The following is a 22,492-nucleotide window of genomic DNA, read 5'->3' as shown; positions in this document are numbered from 1 at the left end:
ATAATTATGGACATAACAACTAAGACAACGTTTCACATTTAGATGAAAAAATGCATATCTCATGATTTGGTTGGAATCATTTAAAACTCAATAAGTTGACAGGTTCAGACAAACCTCACCAAATGCAAAATTGTCATGTACAGGTCCTTCTCAAAATATTAGCATATTGTGATAAAGTTCATTATTTTCCATAATGTCATGATGAAAATTTAACATTCATATATTTTAGATTCATTGCACACTAACTGAAATATTTCAGGTCTTTTATTGTCTTAATACGGATGATTTTGGCATACAGCTCATGAAACCCAAAATTCCTATCTCACAAAATTAGCATATTTCATCCAACCAATAAAAGAAAAGTGTTTTTAATACAAAAAACATCAACCTTCAAATAATCATGTACAGTTATGCACTCAATACTTGGTCGGGAATCCTCTGGCAGAAATGACTGCTTCAATGCGGCGTGGCATGGAGGCAATCAGCCTGTGGCACTGCTGAGGTCTTATGGAGGCCCAGGATGCTTCGATAGCGGCCTTTAGCTCATCCAGAGTGTTGGGTCTTGAGTCTCTCAACGTTCTCTTCACAATATCCCACAGATTCTCTATGGGGTTCAGGTCAGGAGAGTTGGCAGGCCAATTGAGCACAGTGATACCATGGTCAGTAAACCATTTACCAGTGGTTTTAGCAATGTGAGCAGGTGCCAGGTCGTGCTGAAAAATGAAATCTTCATCTCCATAAAGCTTTTCAGCAGATGGAAGCATGAAGTGCTCCAAAATCTCCTGATAGCTAGCTGCATTGACCCTGCCCTTGATAAAACACAGTGGACCAACACCAGCAGCTGACACGGCACCCCAGACCATCACTGACTGTGGGTACTTGACACTGGACTTCTGGCATTTTGGCATTTCCTTCTCCCCAGTCTTCCTCCAGACTCTGGCACCTTGATTTCCGAATGACATGCAGAATTTGCTTTTATCCGAAAAAAGTACTTTGGACCACTGAGCAACAGTCCAGTGCTGCTTCTCTGTAGCCCAGGTCAGGCGCTTCTGCTGGTGTTTCTGGTTCAAAAGTGGCTTGACCTGGGGAATGCGGCACCTGTAGCCCATTTCCTGCACACGCCTGTGCACGGTGGATGTTTCTACTCCAGACTCAGTCCACTGCTTCCGCAGGTCCCCCGAGGTCTGGAATCGGCCCTTCTCCACAATCTTCCTCAGGGTCCGGTCACCTCTTCTTGTTGTGCAGCGTTTTCTGCCACACTTTTTCCTTCCCACAGACTTCCCACTGAGGTGCCTTGATACAGCACTCTGGGAACAGCGTATTCGTTCAGAAATTTCTTTCTGTGTCTTACCCTCTTGCTTGAGGGTGTCAATAGTGGCCTTCTGGACAGCAGTCAGGTCGGCAGTCTTACCCTTGATTGGGGTTTTGAGTGATGAACCAGGCTGGGAGTTTTAAAGGCCTCATGAATCTTTTGCAGGTGTTTAGAGTTAACTCGTTGATTCAGATGATTAGGTTCATAGCTCGTTTAGAGACCCTTTTAATGATATGCTAATTTTGTGAGATAGGAATTTTGGGTTTTCATGAGCTGTATGCCAAAATCATCCGTATTAAGACAATAAAAGACCTGAAATATTTCAGTTAGTGTGCAATGAATCTAAAATATATGAATGTTAAATTTTCATCATGACATTATGGAAAATAATGAACTTTATCACAATATGCTAATATTTTGAGAAGGACCTGTATATCAGCATTTCATCCTCTATACTAAAGATAATTTCAATCTTATGTCACCTTCTTCACCCACAAATAGCCACGTCCCTTTGGGATGCAAGTAGACGCTACAATTTGAATGTGAATCTATGCAACTTATGGGGTGTTTGGTGCACTAAAACACGCGAACATGTTGGAAAAGGCAAGCAATTATTTGACATGTAAGCTAGTCACTGATTGGCAGAGGTATATAAAACAGCTTTAAAGTAACCACCCCAAAGTAACACTAAAGTAGATGAATGACCCAAGGAAGTTGACTGCACACCAAACACCTCAGAAGTTGCACTGACTCGAATTTAAACTTAATTGTCTACTCTACCCCTGCAGGTGGCTAGGATATGTAGGTACGGTTTTTTGCTAATAATTGTTATTTGTATAGGTGTTTGAGCTGCAAAGACTTCCATGTAAACAACATTTTTACATAAGATGTTTACTTCACCAATACAGCTAGAAAATCCATCCACCCAGCTCAATTCTTGTCAGGGTTGCCAGCTTGCATCGTTCTCTATCTGCGATTGGGAAAAGGCATCTTGGCCTGGTTGACAGTCCATCACATGGGTGCACAGAGACACATAGAACGAACAACCATTCTCACACACTCACACCAGTGGGCAATTTGGAGAAGCCAGTTAATTAAAGAGGCATGTTTTTGTTCTGTGAGAGGAAGCTAGAGTACCTGGTGAAAATCCACAGAGAGAATCTGCAAACTCCATGCAGAAAAACCTTGGCTGGGATTTGAACCATCTTGCTGCAAGGAAAAGAGAAGATTTTGTTGGTTTTTTTTTTTATTTCCATTAGTCAAAAATAGAGATTTGGCATACAAAAGCCAGTTTTGCAGTTTGAGGAAGTGATGTAGTGATGACGTACATATGTGATCAGCCAACAGCAGGATTTGCAAGTATAATGAAGACTCAATATCATTTCTGACGAGGCGAGTAGGGAGGTGGGATGTATCATTTAAATTCCAAGCATTTACTTGGCCAACAACAGAATTACTATTATTGTTCGCTATAATGGCTATAAAAAGAATGTTATGGGGACACTTACCATGCAGATTTTATGTGCAGTGCTGACACGGATACTGCACAACACCTCCTGTCATCTGGAAACATGTTGCCATGATATTTTTGTTCTCCTTCCTCAGCATGTATGTTGGTTTCAGGCTTTCGGGATTAAATTGATTTGTTGAAATTGAAATAATGTCATATCATCTTCATTATTACGAATATTAGGATTTCTTTTCTTTTTTGTTTGGCATTTTCAACTTGGATACATCTTTTAGCTATTGCAATGCACTGACTTGTTGTAATACTAGGTATTTTTGTTTTAACAAAGACAAGACCCATGTATGCAAATAAATCATTTGAATCAAAACAAACACTTTCTGCTACCTATGATTGTTTTTATAGCCATTTATTGTCTCATGGTGTTATTGGAGTACAGTTTGTGAGTTAGTTCACATCAGTCACATGCATCTCTTGTTAAACACTCATATATGCAAAGCACTGAGTACAGACTGTTAAGGCAGAAAACGGTGGCTGTTATGAGAACGTTAAAGGAATAATGGAAGTTTTAACGTAAACATAAATAAAGCAGGTGCTGGATTTGAAGAGTGGGTTTGCAGAAAAAACAAACACATGAAACAAATCAGATGTCTGATCATTTAAACCTGGTGGACTTTGGAAACCACTCATGCTTAATAACTTGTTTTTTCATAACTTCATTATCACCATTTCTTTTACAAGATGAAGGCTGACATGAATCTATCTTTCTGCAACACAATGGTGGGTACACACAGTGAGTTAGAATTTTAATATCCAAGGCGCACACCTCCACTGCCATCTATTGGTGGCATTTAAAATCAAAATACTTTCAGCAGTCCTTGTCTAAACCATGGAAACCCTGCTGTGTGACAGTTTTGTGAGCGTCCTTAGACTCCAATTGCAAAAAAAGTATGTGCATATTTTTACTCTGTGAAAAATATCAATTCAATGAGGTAAATAGTTTTAAATAATTTCCATTCAACATTTTTTATTTGACCCTACAATATGTTGAAGTAAAACATGTTAATACCACACAACATGACAACATATAAGACAATAGGTGAATAATCAGAATAAAATATATGTCACCACTAAATAGTACAATGAACATTTGCTTAACAGATGTGATAATTTTTGGTGTTGAAATGTTTTGTTCTGTCAAATTACTTGCAGTGAAGTCACCTTATCGGCAAGTAAATTTAAACAGAAGTGACTCTCCTTCAAAGAATACAATATCTGAATTAGACAAACAATCAGCATTTTTACTTATGTAAAAATGATAAATGCATACACTGATTCGTTACAAGCTGTCAGATGTTTGTTTCTTTTATCTGCCTATATAAGTTCAACTAAAATCTTTACAACTGAAGCTAGTTACAGTTAGTCTAAAAGTGACATCCCTGTCAGCAGTAAATGCTTCAGGTGCAATCTTGTAGGCACATTTTGGTTTGTAACACAATAATTACGTTTTCAGGCTGTTCCATTCTGTCTTCCATTGTTTCATAACGTTGTCCAGTTGTTTTACATATACTGGGAATCCATGATGTCCAGATACTTGGCATCAATCATTCTGGGAAGCAAGCTTGTCCTGGAATACAAAACATCTTTCTTTATTTGGATTTTTTTTTAAAGATGCTGAGCAACTGCAGTCTAAATAAACTATGTGAAGGTGACCTTTTAGTGGAAAGTTAAACAAATGTCACTCCTCATTAAAACAGCATAGAACAGTTAGAGATTGTCTCAGTCTAATGTAAAGTCCAAATCCCCTAATTCCTGTTCTGTTTTATTACAGTGCATGGAATAATTTCATTTTGATGACTTTTTCTTAAAAAAAATGATAAACAATAGTATATTTCATTTCAAATTAAAAAGAATGTGAAGACTTATTCCACTACTGCAGTAATTCTGACTCATATTTTCAGAAACAAATCAAAGCATTAAGCAAGCTGGATCTGACACTGAACCATAGGCTTTTTAATGCCACTCCATCTGCAGCTGGCTGTGAGTATCTCACCTGATAGGGACCAGCAGGATCATCAGCAGAGGAAACACCATCTTCATGTAGGGGAGAGGATACATCCCAAATGCACACAAGATGATCAACTGGATCATCTGCAGTGCTGTGAAGTAATGTACTTTTCTTTGAGGCACACGGCGTATGTAGTGGGTGGGAGGATAAGACGTCTAGACAGACAGGAGGTGGATCAAGCAGTTATTATACTGTTTTGAATTAGTCTGAGTTAATTTTTATATGGGCAGTTGCACAGGGTGGCATTAGAAGGTGTATCCACAATCCACAAGATGGGAAATGTTTTTATCTCTCATCTGCACCCTAAATGAGTTTTATATTGCTTAATTCAATGTGTAGTTACTGCACATCTAAGAGCATTTCCTGGATTTTGATTTAGATTGATCCAGGTTTTAAGGAGGCATGTCTGTTTGGTGTCAATTACATGAAAGAGGTGCTCAGCCAGTGCAGCATTCATGCAAGAACCACCACTGGGAAAAACAGATGATAGGAAGGGTATTTTCCATTTCATCTGTAAAAAATAAAAATAAAATTGGCCATTTTTTGAAAGCAAAGATGCTTCCATGCTGTTCAGCTTGAATGGGGCATATTGCCATTTCTGACAGCCATCTTTGTTCAAAAGTGCCCTGAGTCTAAGGTTGGTATGCCATTAAAGAAATAATACAAAGGTTTGACGTATTTCAAAATGTGTTTTAAAGAATCTCTCTTAAGAATGCAGTTAAGGTCCTACCAGTCTAAGCATTTTAGACTTTAAACCAGAAATAAAAGTAAAATAGTTATTTAAATAGTTTTCTGATGTGCCTAGTAGGAGACTACAAACCACATACAAATTTAAGCATTCTGCAGTTTAATTCATATTTCTTACAGTGCTTCTACTGTGTGCATCACTGGGGACATTCAAATGAGCAATAAAAATTTACTTGACTAAAAACTTTCAAAAAATTGTCTCCCAATGCTATGCTGCCCTACGTGACAAGCCACGTTGCCCATTTGAAAATTGCCGATGACCCTATCTACAAAAATTCTGTTATTAATGTTAAAAATATTTGTTATAAAGAAGAAGCTGGGATGCTAAGCATCATCCTATCATCTGAATGTTTGTTGTATTCACTTTATTATAATTATTATCATAAACAGAAAATGTAAGTTTTCCTAATTTTAATCTAAAAGTTTAAAAATCTTTATAGTTTAACTGGTTTAACTAGTTTAACTGAGTCTACATATTTTTCTTTTTGTTGTTCCCTCACTTTTCTATACACCATATCATGTATCCAAGTACTTGTCATCATCGTTGTAATAAGGTACACAGCAGGGTGGAAATTATTCAACTAAGTGGTAGGAACATGTACTGTATCTTGATAGTTTGCATGGTCTGTCTGCTTACCTGCTCCTTCAGCAGCAGGGTCATGCGGTCCACCATCTGATTTCCATCAAGTGAAGTGGCAGCAATGTAAAGAAAGAGACCATAGAGCACAGGTTTGGGAATCCACTGGAGAGGAATGGGCAGCATGAATGCAGACAAGCCGATCAAGATGTTTGCTGCTAGTGAGGTTAGACGTGTCTCTTTGACACTGACGATCCTATAAGGACAGAAAAGGAACAAAAAGAACCAGTTTATCAGAACAATCAAGCTCATCTGGTTTATAAAAATCTGATTTTTTTTTAGCAAAGTCAGGAAAATGGGCAATACCGGCAGTTCAAATTCTAAGGAAATTCTTCTTTCAGGATTAAAAGTATGCGTTTAGTTTGTTAGTATATCAATAGAAAAATGTAGCAGATAACTGAGTAATTTCACTATAACAGCAAGCAGCCCTTTATTTCAGTGGAATGATTCTTTGCATACTCTGGACTAACTAGAGAAGTTAGTTACTAGTGGATGTTGTTATATGGCCACTTTAAATCCAAGGATTTTCATAGTAAATTGCAATTTAAAATAAAAAATCTAACTTATAGAAAGATGAACTGGAAATTTGGAAGTGGTGTAACCTGTTCTTAATGCCCTAATAATAAGTTTCTACAGGCTCTGACCTAACACATTGAACCTAACATCATCATTGAAAAGATGGTACAAAAAATCCATTTGGGTTTTCAACCACAGCACAGCACTAAGTCTGCACAAAAGATTTAAAAGGCATACGTCTTAGCAGTGGTGCCTCCAAAACTTCTGTCTTAGACCTCAGAGCTGCGTTTGACACAGTTAATCATAACATGCTGATTGGAAAAGGCTGGAAAACTGGATTTCACTTTTTAGTTTGGTGATAAATTTTAGTTGTACAAGGCAGTCCTGGGCTGTTGTATTTCATTTGTCATTTATGCATCTGGGCGACCAAATATCAAATGCAAGTTCCTCAAGGCTCTATTCTTGGGATACTTCTATTCAAACAGACCTCAGAGCCTTGTCCTCTTCAGGTTAGAGGGGAGTTCCTGCCTCAAGTGGAGAAGTTCAAGTATCTTGAGGTCTTGTTCACGAGTGAGGGGAGAATGGAGCGGTAGATTGACAGAAGGGTCGGTGTGCCTGCTGCAGTAATGGGGACGCTGTGCCGGTCAGCTGTGGTGAAGAGAGAGCTGAAAAGCGAAGCTCTGGATTTACCGTTCGGTCTACGTTCCTACCCTCACCAATGGCCATGAACGTTCGGTCATGACTGAAAGAACAAGATCCCGAATACAAGTGGCTGAAATGAGCTTCCTCTGTAGGGTGGCCGGGCCCTCCGTTAGAGATAGGGTAGCCATCCGGGAGGGGCTCAGAGTAGAGCCACTGTTCCTCCACATCGAGAGAAGCCAGTTGAGGTGGCTCGGGCATCTATACCAGATGCCTCCTGGATGCCTTCCTCGGGAGGTGTTCCAGGCACATTCCACTCGGAGGAGGCCCAGGGGACGGCCCATGGAGGATACGCTGGAGGGACTATGTCTCTAAGCTGTGCTGGGAACGCCTTGGGCTCCCCCTGGAAGATCTGGATGAGATATCTGGGGAGAAGGTTGTCTGGGTGTCTCTAATGAGTCTGCTGTCCGGTCCCAAATGAAGCGGAAGACGATGAATACGAGTACAAGTACTTCTATTCAATATCTAAATCCTGCCCGTTTCAGATTAAGGGGTATAACGACGTAATTTACCATAGTTACAGTGCCGTTCAAAAGTGTTCATTCCTCTTAAATTCTTTCTAAATTAGTGCATACAAGTATCATTTATAAAAAAAAACATTGGAAATTATGTTCACCCCACCTTTACTTTGATATCCCGAAATAAAATCCAGTGCAACCAGTGTGTTTAAGTATTAGTAAATAGGGTCCACCTGTGCATAATTAATCTCAGTATACATACAGCTGTTCTGTGAATAAACAGCATCATTGAGACCAAGGAAGACACCAGGCATGTGCAGGCAAGGAGATCATAACAACTATTAGTTAGTGCCCTTCATAAATCTAGCCTTTTGAGTGAGAAAAACAGTGCAGTTGTTGAAAAAAAGCATTTAGAAATCCAGTTTGTAGTTTGGCACAAGTTATGTAGGAGATGAAAAAAACATGTGGAGGACAATGCTTTGGTCAGGTTAAACCAAGATTAAACTTTTGGGATTGATGTAAAATCATGTTTTTGACAACCTACCACTGCCTTGACCACACAATCCCCAGAGGGAACTCTGGTCGTGGCAGTATCATATTATGGGGATACTTTGCTTCAGCAAGGGCAGGGGTTTGGTCAGAGTTTATGGAAAGATAGAGGACAATCCAGGGAGAAAAACTGTTAGACCCTACAGAAAACTGGACTGGTGAAGAGGTTTATCTTTCTGCAAGAGCAAGTGGCATCTACATTTTATTAAATTTTTTTATATTTAATTGCAAAGATTCAGAATCCGTGTTTGCTTCAGAGTGCTAATAAAACCAACAGAACTGTTATATATATATTCCATGGACAGGGTTAAAAGGATTTGGACTGCTTACTATTTTTTTTAGCCCTAGTTTTAACTTTACTCACGTTGTGTAGAGGTGTCCGTTCTCTACATGCTGTTCTACTTTGGCAAGCTGACGGGCGTGTAGGGAGGAATGAGGAAAGGCAGCGTGCATCCATGGCAACCCCAGACAGGACATGAGGATGTTGATGAAGCCAGTCAGCATTAAGTCCCAGTGGAACGCTGTGCCTTTTAACAACCTGGTGAAAATGTGCATTCACACACAAGCAGACATTAAGCTCCAACTGGTTTGGTAGCATACAAGCAGCAGTACATTTGTTCTAATTCAGTAGCTATTACAGAGAACAAAGATAGGACATCATTTCTGTCATACTTTCTTGTCTTGTTGCTGTAATCAAACATCAAACTGGGGCCTTACTTGTGTTCTGGTACATGTGTAAGTGAGATGACGATGTTCTGGTCGATAAAAATTAGCAGTGCAAGGAGGAAACCTAGTCCAACCGCACTAAGTGCAGTCAGTCCTGACAGCTTTTCAAATGCAGGATACTTGAAGATCGGACCATCATGGACATTGAATACAGGAACTTATAAGAGAGAAAATATATTATGCACACCAGCACAGCACAAATACCAGATGATTAAAATGTGATCCTTTCTTGCATGCAGGTATTGTTTTATGAACATTAATATTCTTGCCTTTTGAATACATCAAAAGCCACAGAAGCATTGAATCACAAAAGGTGTTATGTGGCAAGGTTGCGAATGTGAACCTCAAGGGTAATCTTCTATCAATGCTTTGATTTGATGGATCTGTACTCACGCTGTATGTCAATGAAACGATAGGAGCCAATGAAGGAGAATATCACCACGGAGATAGGCAAAGCACAGTCAGACACCACCTCCCTGATTTTACCGTTCAGATACGGACTGCAGGGGAAACAAAGCATCACATAATACGACTTTCTACAACTTTTAAGCAGTCTGTTAAACAAAGATTTTCACATTGGTTGTTGCTGTACTTACTCTTTTAGAATAAGAAAAAAAAACCAAAACATGTCAAGTCATCAGTGGCACTAACAGTAATGAACATAATATTTAAATGTAGGTCATATATATCTATTTCAAGTTTTATGTGACAGTAAATATGGTGGATTTCACCCATAATTAGGTGCCTTTTGCCTGAATCCTGAAATCTGAGTATTTTTCGTTGACTCTGTTAGCAAGTTTGTCACAGATATCCATTTAAGCACAGCTTCAAAGAACTGTCTCACTAAGGCTTCCTGCTGACAGAGCAAATGCATGAATGTGTTAAAATAAATTAATGGCACCGTAATGACTTCTAACAGATGCTCCTCAAACTCTCCAGATGGAGGGTTTAAAAGCAAGCTTGCATACCTAAAGTTTTATTAAATGATAGACATATTGAATTTTATAAGGATTCTTTAAGTTGTTTCAGAGTATTATTTATAAGGAAGCAAAAATAAAAGATTGACCATCAATGTGAGCAAAAAGAGACCGCTGAGATGCTTTGAACTGAGACTAACAGCTGACGTAATGCCCCCTGCTCCTGTTCTCATGTAGGCTTAAACTGATGCAACACAAATGAAATATTGCCTTTACTTAGGAGGTATTTAAGGGGTAGTGCACCCTTTTTTAACATTAATGCCTGAAGTTGTTGATATTTTTTCGAGTCATGCACTGACTCTAGATCGGTGTTTTTCAACCCTGTTCTTTAGACCCCACTGTCCTGCATGTTTTCGGTGTTTCTCTTATGGCGCAAACACGAGGTAATAGAAAGGCTTCTGCAGCACTTGATGGTATGCAGGAAGTAATGCTATCATTTGGATCAGGTGTGTTTAGAGACACGTCTAAAACATGAAGGCCAGTGAGCCCTGAGGACCAGGGTTGAGAAACAATGCTCTAGAGAGTGTTGTTATGTCTGTAGGCATCGTGAAATGCTTTTAGGAACAGGTCAACAATGTTTTTACACAAATAGTTTTTAAGACACATTTTTGCAATTCCAGTATCCTTCAAAAATACCATTCAAGAAGGAGACAGGCTTTGCGTCCCAGAAATAATGTGTTTTTGTGGAAAACATGCAAAACAGCCAAAGAACAAAACCAATATACCTTGTTACGATGCTGGCTGAAGCTGGTAAGATATTCATTATCCACAGTAAAACGAGTCATAACCCGAAGGGCTGAAATGCCACTCATCAAGAAAGATAATCATAATTAAAGAAGCCTTAATTGAATTCAAGACCGTAATCTTTAGAGACATTTCATGTGAAACTAAAATTGATATATCTGACCATATGTGTGCATGTTAACAAATTGCATTTGTTAAAGTGTCAACTGATTAAGATTGGAGCATAATTCCTGTAAAGTTGTGCATTTTTCTACACCATTGAAGTGCAAGCCAGATACTCAATAGCGTATTTCGGAGCAAATGGGTTTCTAAATGTGAAGTTTCAGTTGAGATTATTCAAAGATGGATGAGGGATGGCATCGTTAATTAATTTTGATCAAACCTGAGAAATATGAGCCAGTGTGTGGCCAAACCTTACCTTTTCTTGATGAGGTAGAGCGCGTAACCTAGCCACAATGTCCCCAACATGAGGAGCAGACAGAGAATGGGCCTTTCTCTTGTGCAGTCCACCAGAGTCTCTGGCAGGAAGACTAACATTTTATCTTCTTGATATCCAAACAGTGACATGTTCCTCCCAGTTTTATGCTCTGGCACGGTTGTTGTTTGGTTCTCAATCTTTTCTAGAATCTCATTAATTTGTTGAAGCACCACTGTGCTGTTTGTTGTTGCCAGCAGTGGTGGATGGTAGAAGTGTTCAAAAACTATGGGGAAAGATAGAAGGAGTAAGGAAGAATAATTTGGACCAACTGTCATACAACCCTGTCTTTTTTTATTCTCAAATTGATTTAAGGAAGTGTTCCTTGTAACTAGTTGTTTTCCAACCAGCTGTAAATATATTTTTTCAGCTAAGAGATAAACTGTTGTTAAAAATTATTTTGAACAGCCCAACACAGAAGATTGTTTCCCTGTAGTTCAGGGCCCAAACTGACACAATCCAATATATATAATTTGTTCATAAATACTTATATATGTGATCATTTAAATGAAATTGTTGTAAAGATATTAAATACCTGACAATGAATGAACATGTTATTAAATATAAACATTTTATTAAATAAACAATTAAATAAATGAATATTGGAATCAAAATCTAATTAAATCATATCATAATTTATTAATTTTTTTATTTCATATTTCCTGTGCTACAGTCCCTCATGAAATAATTTATATTGTCACTATAGTACATCAGTTAGGTCTAAAGATCTGATTAATCTGGTTAATCTACACAGCAGCTCAACAGGAGACCAATAACCTTGTCTAAATTATACATTTGCCCCGCCTACTGACTTCGATGGGTAAGACTGAAAGTAAATTCATGGACCCTTAAAGTACTGCCATTAAATACATCAAGTTGTTATTTAAGTATTTATATATGTGATTATTTCAATAAAACAGAAAACACACACATAAATAACTAAATTAACTGTAATAATTTAAATGTTTAATTTAATTTAGTAAAGACATTGAAAAACAAATTCTAAATAATTCCTTCAATTAATTGTGTGTTTGTTATTTGTAAAACGTACATTTAATTCTTTAAGTATTTCATTCTTCAAGTATTTATTTAATTTAATTATTTCTTCATGAATCACAAGTTGGTTGGCATGCATTTGAGCTGCAAGGCAGTTCAACAATCAAATCTAGGGGTCTATTTCATTTTATTTAGTTTTATTTTGTTGACATCTTTCAACCCATTTCATGACGAACTGTAGCACAGGAAATAAATAAATAAAAAATATGATTTGAATATGATTTGAAGAGTTTTCACATTTCATTATGGAAGTGCATTTTACAAATTTATTGACATTTAAATAATTTTAAATATATATATTTTATTTATTATATGTATTTATTAAAATTATTTAAATGTATTACATTTCTGCAACCCACTATGGAAGAAGCGGTATAGAAAATGACTGACTGACTGACATTTTAATTTTAATAATCCAACATATAAATGTTTATCAAATATCTATTTATTTATTAACTGGATTGTGACATGTTTGGCCCTCACTGTCTCAGTTGACTACATTCTGATTAATATTTTCTGGTCAACATTATCTACAACATACTGATTTACAGCATGGTCAAAGTATTCCAACCTTTCCTAAACTTACTTTTGACAGTGCCTTTCACTGCATCCCCAACAAAAGCTATGGAGATGAACAGTGCAATGACCTCTTCTGTTGAGCTACAAGATAAGAAAAGCGCAAACAAAATTAACATCTCATGTTTTATCTTTTTATTTATGCAAACAGAGACATAACAGTCTATTCAAGGCAAACCAGTAGAAGATATGTCAACAGAGAACAGCGTGCAAAGTTCGTAAAGACAAAACTTAAAAACACACAAAACGTTTGTTATTATTGATTTGACTTGAGTACTTGGCGTCACGGGTCAATGTGTTGTTTAATGTGTAACAAGTAGGAGTGTGTAATATTTAATAAGAGGAGTCTTGTTGTGTATTTACCGTTTGAAGAGTTTCATCGTCAGGCTGACATTGAATAACCCCCCGAGGATAAGGAAGAAGCTGTTCCATAAACCAATGCAGGCATAGAAAGCATCAAAGTCGAGGTCGTAGTCATCACAGATACCCCTAATAACTATGAATTATACAAACAAGGCACACACAGACACAAACTCATAAACATACTTCATTTTCACAGTTTTCCTGTAAAATACTTGGAAAAATATGTATTTATTTGTCTCAAATATTACAGCAGTTTTTTTTTTTTTAAGCTCGCTATCAGATCAGTTCACTATGTTCAGTAACTGAAGATGTGCTTTACAATAAATATAATGTGAGATAATGAGTCTCAGGGAGAACCTTGACAGAGGTCCATTGTGGCAACACATAGAAAGTCTGTGGGTTAGAGATGTTAAATCTACTCAAATACAAACCAAACTATATAACTAAAAGCTAATCAGTCATAAATTAGCCCTCCCTGATCACGAGCTTGAACAATGTTGCATTTGCCACTTCTCTCCTTATTAGCATATGTGTGTAAAGTCAGTTTTTTTCTGTAGATTTATTTTAAAAAATGAACAATTAAACTTAAATCCCACTGCTTTTTTTACAAGAATTACCAAAACAATACACACCGCTGATGAAAATGGCCAATGGTGCAGTGGTCAGAGGAATGACCAGAGGTGAACCAGCAAACAGACAGTAGATCACTCCTCCAATGCTCTGGCCAACAATGGTCTTCTGAACATCTGTCCATGTGGAAAACAACCAAAATGTTGTACTTGATATATCAAAAAATAATGCTGTATAAGGTAGGACACTGTATTCAGAATTATAATAATAAAGACAAAGCCAATACCTATTTCCCCTCTTGTGCTTTCATCATTCAGAGAGCCAAAGGCAATTGCAGGCAGGAGAATGGCAATATAGAGGAAGATAGCAGTGGTGGTATACTTCAGTAAACAGCGATCCTTCCCAGTTAGACCTGTTAGTTGGGTAATCAAAGGCATAAAAACATTAAACAGAAAATGATATACAAAACAGACCACTTTACAACATTGCCATACCATCTGTGAAGTCTGAAGGGTAAAGAGGCAGTCTCCGACGTAGGTCATCGTAAACCCCTCTACCAGCTTTGAAGAAATCTCTGCACTGTGAGCCACAAAGCAGAATATAGTCAGGAATTCAAATTTGAAAACTTTTCTGCTTTCTTTATGTCCAAGAAATAAGTAGGAAAGTAATCCTGGTCCACAGACAGGGATATTGCTTATATTGCAGAGACTTTTCCCGGCCAAGTGCTTCTGCATTCAGTCGTTCTTTCAATTAACCACTGGCAAAGCTGTTGCTGTCATTACCTCTGTGTAGGTTTGGTTTTTTTTGTTTTGTTTTTTTACCATACAAAGAGCCCTAGCCCAGTGTTTCTGTGTTATTAGCAATATTTCTTTCCTGCAATTTTGCCACAGAGAGATCTATTGCTACTATTAACTTTGTCTACTTTCATTTTTCTTTACAATGGAAAATTGTCCTGGCCCAAAGCTTCTGTGTTTAGCTGTTAGATGGACAGACTCATTGAATTTAATATGTTTTTTCAGTTAAACTTTGACAGAGAGAGGCTTGAAGAGGATCACGGTGACACGTTATAATAGATCAGATTTATGCATGTTTCTATAACATGCGTTTAATACTTAAATACTCTCTCAAAATGTTTCAGGTAAGGTTATAATTTTCCTACATCATAAAAACGTATTGTTTTATATTAGTGTTTTGCAAATGTTTTGTTTTTTATTTGCCTGAAAACCTTCAGATGTACTGATACACCTTACTGAAAATACTGAAAAAAGTTCATACTTAAACATTTTACTCCCACTTGATAAAACTAGCAACAATTCATTGACTTGACTGCAAAAAATAAGGATTTTATCATCTAGTGTATCAGAATCTGGGGCTTGGAAGAAATTCGAGTCTCCTGAATCAAAACTAAAGCTACAAATATGATCATCATGCTGTCAGATGGCCTGGATTAAAAAAAGAAATCATTCCTTGGTTTAACCTATTGCTTGGGATCTTGAACAATTAGGATACTATATTCACATGTATTTACTTTATTTACAAGAGCAATACCTGTTTTAATTGCACAAATCTAGACAATTTACTGTTTTTTTCAAGACACGAGTCATGGAGGCATCTTGTGAAGAGAGGAAGGCAACAGTCTTGTTTGTTATTAGCACTGCATGTCTGTCAAATGGGTTAATTGAGGAAAGGCACCACAGAGCATTTGGATCGGCAGAATCTGCCTTGAAAGCAAATTCCTTTTTAAGCCAGTCATGCTTGTTTCACCAAGATAGTATTATATAAAAATTAGCATATTGTGATAAAGTTCATTATTTTCCATAATGTCATGATGAAAATTTAACATTCATATATTTTAGATTCATTGCACACTAACTGAAATATTTCAGGTCTTTTATTGTCTTAATACGGATGATTTTGGCATACAGCTCATGAAAACCCAAAATTCCTATCTCACAAAATTAGCATATCATTAAAAGGGTCTCTAAATGAGCTATGAACCTCATCATCTAAATCAACGAGTTAACTCTAAACATCTGCAAAAGATTCCTGAGGCCTTTAAAACTCCCAGCCTGGTTCATCACTCAAAACCCCAATCATGGGTAAGACTGCCGACCTGACTGCTGTCCAGAAGGCCACTATTGACACCCTCAAGCAAGAGGGTAAGACACAGAAAGAAATTTCTGAACGAATAGGCTGTTCCCAGAGTGCTGTATCAAGGCACCTCAGTGGGCAGTCTGTGGGAAGGAAAACGTGTGGCAGAAAACGCTGCACAACGAGAAGAGGTGACCGGACCCTGAGGAAGATTGTGGAGAAGGGCCAATTCCAGACCTTGGGGGACCTGCAGAAGCAGTGGACTGAGTCTGGAGTAGAAACATCCAGAGACACCGTGCACAGGTGTGTGCAGGAAATGGGCTACAGGTGCCGCATTCCCCAGACCTGGGCTACAGAGAAGCAGCACTGGACTGTTGCTCAGTGGTCCAAAGTACTTTTTTCGGATGAAAGCAAATTCTGCATGTCATTCGGAAATCAAGGTGCCAGAGTCTGGAGGAAGACTGGGGAGAAGGAAATGCCAAAATGCCAGAAGTCCAGTGTCAAGTACCCACAGTCAGTGATGGTCTGGGGTGCCGTGTCAGCTGCTGGTGTTGGTCCACTGTGTTTTATCAAGGGCAGGGTCAATGCAGCTAGCTATCAGGAGATGTTGGAGCACTTCATGCTTCCATCTGCTGAAAAGCTTTATGGAGATGAAGATTTCATTTTTCAGCACGACCTGGCACCTGCTCACAGTGCTAAAACCACTGGTAAATGGTTTACTGACCATGGTATCACTGTGCTCAATTGGCCTGCCAACTCTCCTGACCTGAACCCCATAGAGAATCTGTGGGATATTGTGAAGAGAACGTTGAGAGACTCAAGACCCAACACTCTGGATGAGCTAAAGGCCACTATCGAAGCATCCTGGGCCTCCATAAGACCTCAGCAGTGCCACAGGCTGATTGCCTCCATGCCACGCCGCATTGAAGCAGTCATTTCTGCAAAAGGATTCCCGACCAAGGATTGAGTGCATAACTGTACATGATTATTTGAAGGTTGACGTTTTTTGTATTAAAAACACTTTTCTTTTATTGGTCGGATGAAATATGCTAATTTTGTGAGATAGGAATTTTGGGTTTTCATGAGCTGTATGCTAAAATCATCCGTATTAAGACAATAAAAGACCTGAAATATTTCAGTTAGTGTGCAATGAATCTAAAATATATGAATATTAAATTTTCATCATTACATTATGGAAAATAATGAACTTTATCACAATATACTAATATTTTGAGAAGGACCTGTACATTCTGTACATAAAAAGTGAAGATTCAAAGTTTAAAAGACTGGAGTCAAGACTTGACTGCCATGGAGGATATTTGGAACATAATTCATTTGGAAAAAAAACAATAAAGAAGACCATAACAGTCTACAGATTAATTCATTTATCAAGCAAAGATGTTTAGATTTTACTTGGATTTCTGCAGGGATTTCTTTAGGTAAAATATTGCCAAACCAACCCACCAAGTAGACTGTGGTATGGTGAAATGTATACAACATTAAGACAAGAAATTTATCAAGAGAAGAAATGATAACTTATGATCAGATGTTCCAGATTTGAACGTTTACCATATGCATGCTGGTAATAGCTGAGTAAATTGTGTGTAATAAGTATAAGATGAATGTACAGACAAACATACCAGCATACTTTGTTTGGATTGTAGTTTATAACATTTGATTAAATAATAGGTTAAAAGGACAGCTTGGCACTGAAGTGCTGTTTTCATCCCAGTCAGAGCATCAGGTGCAGCCACAAACTGTATGTAACTGTGGCCTTTTATGAACCAAACCCATACCTTCCTCTTTTCCAACCCCCTGCTAAACACACACATTTCCTCTTAACTTAAAATGTTATGTATTAATGTAGATTATTGCTGCACTGAGCTGCACACAATCTGCTGTCAACATTGTGAAAAGGTTTGCAGTTTTTTCATGCTGTTGCCCAGCTGCTTCTCATTCTGCCAGTCTGGCTAATAGAGTGTGCAAATAGGATACTTAGATAATTTGGCTCATCTACTTTACTGCACCACATCTTTATATGCCTGGATGGAGCCAGAAAACACAAGGGTGGTCTCCACATCTGGAGAGTTTGAGAGCTCGGTAGAGAGGGTAAATGCTAATGCAAATGCAAGTGAGGATGTTCTTCCAGACAGATTTATGTTCCTTTGGTTGATGGTTTTTGGTATTCATTGATCGCCCTGTTAGATACTATATGGTCTCCTATATCAGTAAATTCTACAATGATTTCAATGCAGAAGTGCCTAGTTTATGTGCACACTGTTATTTCACACCTGGAGTGATTTTCCTCTTCGTGGGTCTGAGTCCTCCACTTCCTCTATCACCATGTTCTCAGTGACTACAGAGAGCTGGTGTCGCTGGGAGACCAGCTCCAGTTTAAACTCCTCCTGGGTTTTGGTCTCCAGAAGCTTTTGTCTGAAGGCAATGTCGGAGAACATTGTGGAAAACGTTCTACCCAGTTCAACAGCTGACTTGGTGCTTTTCTGCAAAACACAACCCGTAAAGAGGATTTAAACAGATCCAGTGTGTTCTATTTATTTACAATTTAATCAGAAGTAGATAAAGGTTCGTCATTTTGCCAGATATTATTTTGGCTAAAAACAAAAACTCAAGTTTAAGTTTATAGTGGATCTTCTGTAATCCACACATGGTCAAAATTATGCATACAATCTCAAAAATAAACATTTAGTCCCACTAATAATTATACAATTGGATTTCCCTTGGCAAACTATATGTTAAACCACACTTTTTACAGCCATTAACATGCTTCTAAAGATTTTTTATTTTTTTTGGCAAAAATGTTAAAGTTCATTTACTCGTACTCGTACTCGTACTCATCGTCTTCCGCTTATCCGGGATCGGGTCGCGGGGGCAGCAGACTAAGCAGAGACACCCAGACGTCCCTCTCCCCAGACACTTCCTCCAACTCCTCCGGGGGGAGACCATGGCATTCCCAGACCAGCCGAGAGACATAGTCCCTCCGACATGTCCTGGGCCGTCCCCTGTGCCTCCTCCCGGGGGGACGTGCCTGGAACACATCCCGAGGAAGGCGTCCAGGAGGCATCCGGTATACAGGTCCTTCTCAAAATATTAGCATATTGTGATAAAGTTCATTATTTTCCATAATGTCATGATGAAAATTTAACATTCATATATTTTAGATTCATTTCACACTAACTGAAATATTTCAGGTCTTTTATTGTCTTAATACGGATGATTTTGGCATACAGCTCATGAAAACCCAAAATTCCTATCTCACAAAATTAGCATATCATTAAAAGGGTCTCTAAACGAGCTATGAACCTAATCATCTGAATCAACGAGTTAACTCTAAACACCTGCAAAAGATTCCTGAGGCCTTTAAAACTCCCAGCCTGGTTCATCACTCAAAACCCCAATCATGGGTAAGACTGCCGACCTGACTGCTGTCCAGAAGGCCACTATTGACACCCTCAAGCAAGAGGGTAAGACACAGAAAGAAATTTCTGAATAAATAGGCTGTTCCCAGAGTGCTGTATCAAGGCACCTCAGTGGGAAGTCTGTGGGAAGGAAAAAGTGTGGCAGAAAACGCTGCACAACGAGAAGAGGTGACCGGACCCTGAGGAAGATTGTGGAGAAGGGCCGATTCCAGACCTTGGGGGACCTGCGGAAGCAGTGGACTGAGTCTGGAGTAGAAACATCCAGAGCCACCGTGCACAGGCGTGTGCAGGAAATGGGCTACAGGTGCCGCATTCCCCAGGTCAAGCCACTTTTGAACCAGAAACAGTGGCAGAAGCACCTGACCTGGGCTACAGAGAAGCAGCACTGGACTGTTGCTCAGTGGTCCAAAGTACTATTTTCGGATGAAAGCAAATTCTGCATGTCATTCGGAAATCAAGGTGCCAGAGTCTGGAGGAAGACTGGGGAGAAGGAATTGCCAAAATGCCAGAAGTCCAGTGTCAAGTACCCACAGTCAGTGATGGTCTGGGGTGCCGTGTCAGCTGCTGGTGTTGGTCCACTGTGTTTTATCAAGGGCAGGGTCAATGCAGCTAGCTATCAGGTGATTTTGGAGCACTTCATGCTTCCATCTGCTGAAAAGCTTTATGGGAATGAAGATTTCATTTTTCAGCACGACCTGGCACCTGCTCACAGTGCCAAAACCACTGGTAAATGGTTTACTGACCATGGTATCACTGTGCTCAATTGGCCTGCCAACTCTCCTGACCTGAACCCCATAGAGAATCTGTGGGATATTGTGAAGAGAACGTTGAGAGACTCAAGACCCAACACTCTGGATTAGCTAAAGGCCGCTATCGAAGCATCCTGGGCTTCCATAAGACCTCAGCAGTGCCACAGGCAGATTGCCTCCATGCCACGCCGCACTGAAGCAGTCATTTCTGCAAAAGGCTTCCCGACCAAGTATTGAGTGCATAACTGTACATGATTATTTGAAGGTTGACGTTTTTTGTATTAAAAACACTTTTCTTTAGTTGGTCGGATGAAATATGCTAATTTTGTGAGATAGGAATTTTGGGTTTTCATGAGCTGTATGCCAAAATCATCCGTATTAAGGCAATAAAAGACCTGAAATATTTCAGTTAGTGTGTAATGAATCTAACATATATGAATGTAAAATTTTCATCATGACATTATGGAAAATAATGAACTTCATCACAATATGCTAATATTTTGAGAAGGACCTGTAGATGCCCGAGCCACCTCAACTAGCTCCTCTCGATGTGGAGGAGCAGCGGCTCTACTCCGAGCCCCTCCCGGATGGCCGAGCTCCTAACCCTATCTCTAAGGGAGTGCCCGGCCACCCTACGGAGGAAGCTCACTTGTATCCTGGATCTCGTTCTTTTGGTCATGACCCAAAGTTCATGGCCATAGGTGAGGGTAGGAACGTAGATCGACTGTTTAATCGAGAGGTTCGCTATTCGGCTCGGCTCTCTCTTCACCACAAAGGACCGGCACAGCGCCCCCATTACTGCGGCAGCCGCACCGATCCTTCTGTCGATCTCCCGCTCCATTCTTCCCTCACTCGTGAACAAGACCCCAAGATATTTGAACTCCTCTACTTGAGGCAGGAACTCCCCTCCAACCTGAAGAGGACAAGCCACCCTTTTCCAGTTGAGTACCATGCCCTTTGACTAGAAGGAGCTGATCCTCATCCCAGCCGCTTTACACTCGGCTGCGAACCGCCCCAGCGCATGCTGTAGGTCTTGGCTAGAGGGGGCCAACAGGACCACGTCATCTGCAAAAAGAAGACACCCCAAACCAGACCCCTTACGGCCCTTGGCTGCATCTAGAAATCCTGTCCATAAAAGTTATGAACAGGACCGGTGACAAAGGGCAGCCCTGCCGGAGTCCAACATGAACCATGAACAGGTCCGACTTAGTGCCGGCAATGCGGACCAAACTCCTGTTCCGCTTGTACAGGGACCGGATGGCCCCTAGTAAAGGGCCCCCGATTCCATACTCCCGGAGCACCCCCCCACAGGGCATCACGAGGGACACAGTCGAATGCCTTCTCCAGGTCCACAAAATACATGTTCATTGGGTAAACTCCCATGAACCCTCGAGTACCCTGTAGAGGGTATAGAGCTGGTCCAGTGTTCCACGGCCGGGACGAAAACCACACTGCTCCTCCTGAAGCCGAGGTTCGACTATCGGCTGGACTCTCCTCTCCAATACACTGGCGTAGGCCTTACCAGAGAGGCGGAGGAGTTGGAACACACCCTTCGGCCACCACAGTCTGCCAGTCCAGAGGCACTATCCCCGACTGCCACGCAACATTGAAGAGGCGTGTCAACCATGACAGCCCCACAACATCCAGAGATTTGAGGTACTCAGGGCGGATCTCACCACCCCCCGAAGCCCTGCCACCACGAAGCTTTTTAACCACCTCGGTTACTTCAGCCTGGGTGATGAAGAGTCCCACCCCGAGTCCCCAGCCTCTGTTTCCACCAGGGAATGTGTGATGGCAGGATTGAGGAGATCCTCAATGTACTCCTTCCGATAATGTCCTCAACTGAGGTCAGCAGCCTCCCACTCCCACTGTAAACAGTGTTGGCGAAGCACTGCTTCCCCCTCCTGAGGCGCCGGACGGTTTGCCAGAATCGCTTCGAGGCCAACCGGTAGTCCTTCTCCATGGCCTCACTGAACTCCTCCCAGGCCCGTGTTTTTGCCTCTGCCACAGCCCGGGCCGCGGCACGCTTGGCCTCACGGTGCCCGTCAGCTGCCTTAGGAGTCCCACAAGCCAGCCACAGGCAATAGAACTCCTTCTTCAGCTTGAAAGCTTCCCTTACTGCCGGTGTCCACCACCGGTTTCTGGGATTGCAGCCGCGACAGGCACCGCAGACCTTACCGCCGCAGCAGCATTGACAATAGATGCGGAGAACATGGTCCACTCTGACTCTATGTCTCCACCATCCCCCGGAATCTGGTCAGCCGTCTCCGGCGAGTC

General features: G+C 40.0%; 1 protein-coding gene across 1 annotated transcript in view; it reads right to left on the bottom strand.

Annotated features, from left to right (window-relative positions):
- Positions 1-3,170: 3,170 nt before the first annotated feature.
- The window catches only part of LOC124859892 (solute carrier family 4 member 11-like), a 33,003-nt gene continuing 13,681 nt past the window's right edge, over positions 3,171-22,492 (bottom strand). Inside the window, exons 8-20 of the mRNA XM_047352772.1 lie at positions 18,321-18,530; positions 14,433-14,517; positions 14,225-14,350; positions 14,001-14,114; positions 13,369-13,501; positions 13,016-13,089; positions 11,317-11,599; positions 9,571-9,677; positions 9,169-9,334; positions 8,816-8,989; positions 6,230-6,425; positions 4,831-5,000; positions 3,171-4,404 (exon numbers count right to left, since the gene is read on the bottom strand). Of these exons, the coding sequence (XP_047208728.1) occupies positions 4,338-4,404; positions 4,831-5,000; positions 6,230-6,425; positions 8,816-8,989; positions 9,169-9,334; positions 9,571-9,677; positions 11,317-11,599; positions 13,016-13,089; positions 13,369-13,501; positions 14,001-14,114; positions 14,225-14,350; positions 14,433-14,517; positions 18,321-18,530 (1,905 nt within the window). The 3' untranslated portion in view covers positions 3,171-4,337. The remainder of the gene's footprint in view (positions 4,405-4,830; positions 5,001-6,229; positions 6,426-8,815; positions 8,990-9,168; positions 9,335-9,570; positions 9,678-11,316; positions 11,600-13,015; positions 13,090-13,368; positions 13,502-14,000; positions 14,115-14,224; positions 14,351-14,432; positions 14,518-18,320; positions 18,531-22,492) is intronic.

This window comes from Girardinichthys multiradiatus, chromosome 23 (assembly GCF_021462225.1).
Source record: "Girardinichthys multiradiatus isolate DD_20200921_A chromosome 23, DD_fGirMul_XY1, whole genome shotgun sequence".
Lineage (NCBI taxonomy): Eukaryota > Metazoa > Chordata > Actinopteri > Cyprinodontiformes > Goodeidae > Girardinichthys > Girardinichthys multiradiatus.
This window is presented reverse-complemented; position numbering and strand designations above follow the sequence as displayed.